The sequence below is a fragment of the Clinocottus analis genome, unplaced genomic scaffold (assembly GCF_023055335.1).
Source record: "Clinocottus analis isolate CAN_PGR_092001 unplaced genomic scaffold, fCliAna1.0.p SCAF_6, whole genome shotgun sequence".
NCBI lineage: Eukaryota > Metazoa > Chordata > Actinopteri > Perciformes > Cottidae > Clinocottus > Clinocottus analis.
Window position 1 is genome coordinate 457501 of NW_027176218.1, and position 5000 is coordinate 462500.

At 46.3% G+C, this 5000-nt stretch overlaps 1 protein-coding gene across 1 annotated transcript in view; it reads left to right on the top strand.

Moving 5' to 3' along the window:
- The first annotated feature begins 733 nt into the window (after positions 1–733).
- The window catches only part of wnt2 (wingless-type MMTV integration site family member 2), a 9771-nt gene continuing 5504 nt past the window's right edge, over positions 734–5000 (top strand). Inside the window, exons 1-2 of the mRNA XM_068602654.1 lie at positions 734–1094; positions 1713–1933. Coding sequence (XP_068458755.1) covers positions 1012–1094; positions 1713–1933 — 304 coding nt within the window. The 5' untranslated portion in view covers positions 734–1011. The remainder of the gene's footprint in view (positions 1095–1712; positions 1934–5000) is intronic.

Genomic DNA, 5000 nt, shown 5'->3' on the forward strand with positions numbered 1-5000 from the left:
TCCAATCGAAATGGACACGTCACCTTGAGGTGCTGCTTTGGGAGAGCCGGTGAGTAATTCCCCCCATCATTCCTGAGTTATTAGTGATGGTTTGTGTGAGGCAGTAAAACAACCATGCGTCATGCTTTGGAGATCAGAAATACGCGGCAATCGTGCGTCACTTGGGTAAATGACAACGAAAAAATGGTAAATGCGCAAAGAAAGTGAACGAATATGATACGAAACGAGATAGTTTGAGTTCCCACAAGCTGTGTTTAAAACAGACACGTGATTATGACACGCGGTTGTTTAGTTTGATGACTTCTTATTCATAATTCAAGTCCTTTTAAACACGTCTTGTGCGTAAAAAGATGCGGATCCCTCGAGATAAATTGTGCGTAAAAGGGTGCTTCATCTTATCCGCTTGCTCCATTCTGTCACCATCTTCGCCGATGTGTGTGTGTGTGTGTGTGTGTGGCTGACATTGGCTGAGCGCGTGCTCCTCTCCCCAGTTTTGGGAGTGAAGCCCCCCCCCCCCCCCTCCCATCCCGCGTGGACCAGGTCTCTGCGGCGCTCCGGTCTGGACGCGCGCCAGAGCTGTCTGGTGTCAAACCAGCCCGAACAGATACTCTCAGACATCTCATTTCTTCACCTCATTCCTGAGACGGCACCCTCCACCTCCACCCACCACCTCCACCTCCACCTCCACCCCCTCGTGTAAAGCAATTTAAACCCGATAGCACATCATCTCCACTGAAAATATTTGCCAGACTATTAAGAGCTTCACTTCTTTTTTTTTCCTTCTCTCTCGGCGGCACAAAACGTCTCCATGGCTTTTACGCGCAGACCTCCGTCCTCCGCCTGTGTGATGACACATGTTTTAATCCAAGCGTGATTTCAGTTTTTTCTTTTTTTCTTCTTCTTTCTCTGGAGATTCAACAAGTTGTGACTTCTCCCCTAAATGTTTTATAATTGTGTGTTTCGTTCGTGGGAATGCTCCAGACGCCGTAACAGCGCCGACGTTTGCTTAATATGAACTTATCGCCGAGTGGAATATGTTTTTATTTATCCGTAGCAATCTGCTGGCTGACGGCCGAGGTCGATGCGTCCTGGTGGTGAGTACCGTGAGTTTTTCTTTTTTTTTCCTCTCTTTTTGTTGTACATCTTGAACGCAACCTGCAGAAAGACGCGTGAGGCATGTCTCTGTTTTACACGTTTTTACGCAAAATGCGTCAATGGGATATGTGCATGACGTTATCTTGTTCCCCTCTTCTTTTTTGACTCTTATGTTTTAATACGTAGTCCATAAAGTCTTTATTAAGTGAGAGAAAACATTTAGACAGATGCGTTTCCAGGATAAAGTCACTTGATATCATTTAATTCCTCTTTATTTGCTGTCTTTCCGTGACTTCACACTTCTGATATGAGGGGCTGTTTGCACAGAATCCTTTCCCTTCATTTCTTCTCCTTTTCTTCCCCCCATCCTCTGGCTGCTCTGTTCTTTCTCGAGGAGATCCCTGCAGGTCTTTCATCACATGGGAGTGTGGACTTGTGAGCAGTGATTTCAACACAAAGTTGCTCAAGGAGACACCTTTCATTATCGCCTCACTCCCTTTTCTTCTCCTCCAACATGTTCTATCCTCTCTTTTAGATCCTTAACTCATCTCACACTTCTTTCCCTCTTTTGATGAACGCGATTAAAAGAGCTCTCCCTCCCTCCCTCCTTCATGCAGGTACATGGGCACGCTGGGCTCGCAGGTGATGTGCGACAACATCCCCGGCCTGGTGAACAAGCAGCGGCAGCTGTGCCGCCAGCACCCCAAGGTGATGCAGGCCATCGGGGCCGGCATGAAGGACTGGATCTCCGAGTGCCAGCACCAGTTCCGCAACCACCGCTGGAACTGCAACACCACGGCCAGAGACCACAACCTGTTCGGACGCCTGCTGCTGCGCAGTGAGTGCAGGAGGAGGATGAAATGTACAAATCACTACCGGCTGAAGTGTCCTTGAGCAAGTCACCGAGCCTCACAGGGAGTTTAACCGGGATCAATCGGAGCTCTTAAAGTTCACGTCTGTGATAGCTGTGAAGGTAGATTTGTGTCTTTTTTACCCGAGCAAACTTCTTGTCTGTAAGTAAATTATCTCCAAATCTTTGCTCTAAAAAAGAGTTTTAGAGCATTTCTTTTTTTTAGAGCAAATATTAGGTTTGAGAGCATTTTTTTTTGTTTGAGAGTGTGTATTGTTTTGAGAGCATTTTGGGTTTTTTTGAGCACTTTTTTTGGGAGAGCAAATTTTTTTTTTTTTTTTTAGAGCAATTTTTTTTTAAAGCAAATTTTAGTTTTGATAGTGTTTGTTTTTTTTAGAGCATTTTTTTTAGAGAAAATTTTCTTTTTGATAGCAAATTTTAGTTGTGAGTTTTTTTTAGCTTATTTTTTATTTTTATTTTAGAGCATTTTTTTAAATTGAAAGCAAAGATTTGGAGATAATTTGCTTACAAATTAGAAATTGCTCAGGTAAAAAAGACACAAACTTACCCTTATAGACACCTGCCTCACTGCTGTCTGCATGTTATCCTCCAATGGACGTTACGTCGTCTTAAAGGGCCGGCGTGTCCCATTGGGAGAGGCTCTAATCATAACGAGCAGATCTGATGAAACCTAGTCGAGTAAATGATCCATGTGATCACGACGCAGGAGGCCACACGAGGGCGTCAGGAGTTACTTTAACCCTTCAGAGAGTTGTCTCCTGCAGACGGGAGGTTTGTTCACCAGAGAAGTTTCATTTGGTTGTAATCTGCGACGCCACCGCTAGATGGCGGCAAATCCGACGCATCGCTTTTAAAACAGTCGTTAAATAATCCGTTATCGTCTCTGGAGGGTCTTGAGAGAGAGATCACTCAGTCGCGATGCCTTCAGGGACCTCAAACGGCTCCAGGAATAGAAAGTTGTCTTGTCTGGTTTCTGCTGGATTGTGTTTCCAGGTCGTTGTGTTGCTTCTGGCACCTTTTTTCTTTTTCTCTTTTCCCCGCGGGATCTCCAGCGTCGCGGCGCGCTCTCCGCTAACCGCTAACGGTTAGCTAACCGTTAGCGGTTAGCGGCAACAAACATGTTGTCTCAATTTAACGCCGACAGAATCCAAACAACCGGTTGTCTCTTTTTTCCAAACGCGTTGATTTACTGCGACACGGCGGCTTTCTGGGAATCTGATAGTTCCCTCCGACATGTGTCCTCCTTTCTTCTCCTCCTCCTCTCTTCCTCCTCTCTTCCTCCTTTCTTCTCCTTTCTTCTCCTCCTCCCTTCTTCTCCTCCTTCCTCCTCCTCCTCTCCACAGAAGGTCGATCGCATCACATTCCACACCGCGGCTCACTTTACAATTGTAGATTTATCACCTCGGTGCAGCCGACTGGTTTCTCCTTCTGTGTGTGTGTGTGTGTGTGTGTGTGTGTGTGTGTGTGTGTGTGTGTGTGTGTTTAGTGCTGAAAAGATTTGTTAACGGCAGAAAAATTGATCTGCAACTGTTTTATTTTTCATTTTTTCGCACCACTATTTCTTCCCATGCTGCAGAGTGCAACACTTGTTAGTCGTGGAAGTATTTGTACCTCATAACGCAGTACTTGCAGTAACGTAACCACGCTGAAGTCGTCTGTATCTACTTGTCAAATATTACAGATTTTATATTTTCTCGTCTGAAACGACGTAAAAACATTTTGATCACAGTTTGTACTTCAAATTAAAAATGAAAATGACATTTATCAGAATTAGCGACGATTTAGATTATTGATGTACGTTGCAAAGTAATTTATCAAGTAAAAGTACTCTGTGAATATCATGAGAAGTAAAAAATACCTTCCAGTTTTTTCTCTTGATTTAGATTTTGTGTCTTTGGAGTTTTTGAAAGCAAAGATTTTATAGATGAGGACTAGTCTCTCCTCTGAGGACTAGTTTCTCCTCTGAGGACTAGTCTCTCCTCTGAGGACTAGTCTCTCCTCTGAGGACTAGTCTCTCCTCTGAGGACTAGTCTCTCCTCTGAGGACTAGTCCCTCCTCTGAGGACTAGTCCCTCCTCTGAGGACTAGTCTCTCCTCTGAGGACTAGTCTCTCCTCCTCTGAGGACTAGTCTCTCCTCTGAGGACTAGTTTCTCCTCTGAGGACTAGTCTCTCCTCTGAGGACTAGTCTCTCCTCTGAGGACTAGTCTCTCCTCCTCTGAGGACTAGTCTCTCCTCTGAGGACTAGTTTCTCCTCCTCTGAGGACTAGTCTCTCCTCTGAGGACTAGTTTCTCCTCTGAGGACTAGTTTCTCCTCTGAGGACTAGTCTCTCCTCTGAGGACTAGTTTCTCCTCTGAGGACTAGTCTCTCCTCCTCTGAGGACTAGTCTCTCCTCTGAGGACTAGTCTCTCCTCTGAGGACTAGTTTCTCCTCTGAGGACTAGTTTCTCCTCTGAGGACTAGTCTCTCCTCTGAGGACTAGTTTCTCCTCTGAGGACTAGTCTCTCCTCTGAGGACTAGTTTCTCCTCTGAGGACTAGTCTCTCCTCCTCTGAGGACTAGTCTCTCCTCTGAGGACTAGTCTCTCCTCCAGAGACATAATCTATGTTTTCTTGCCGGTGGAGGATCAGCAGGACTCTGGTGTTCCTCTCTCATGCCCTCGAGATTTAACCCGCGAGGCGGATCCTTCGACTTAGTCCGTTTCATGTCGTAGAGGAGGAAGAGGAGGAGGAAGAGGAGGAGGAGGAGGAGGAGGAGGAGGGAGGAGGAGGAGGAGGAAGAGGAGGAGGTGGGGGTTCTCTAATCGGCCGTGTGGTATTCGGACCTCCCAGCCGGGCCTCGTCCGTGTCGAGCAGCATTACTGCAGCCGGAGAAGCTCCTGATGTCAACGTCAGCGGGCTAATTTCAAACAATTACACACAGGACGGTTCCTCCTCTTCCTCCTCCTCCTCCTCATCCTCCACCTCCTTCTCCTCTTCCTCCTCCTCCTCCTCCACCTCCTTCTCCTCTTCCTCAAAGTTACGTTATCGGACAAAGAA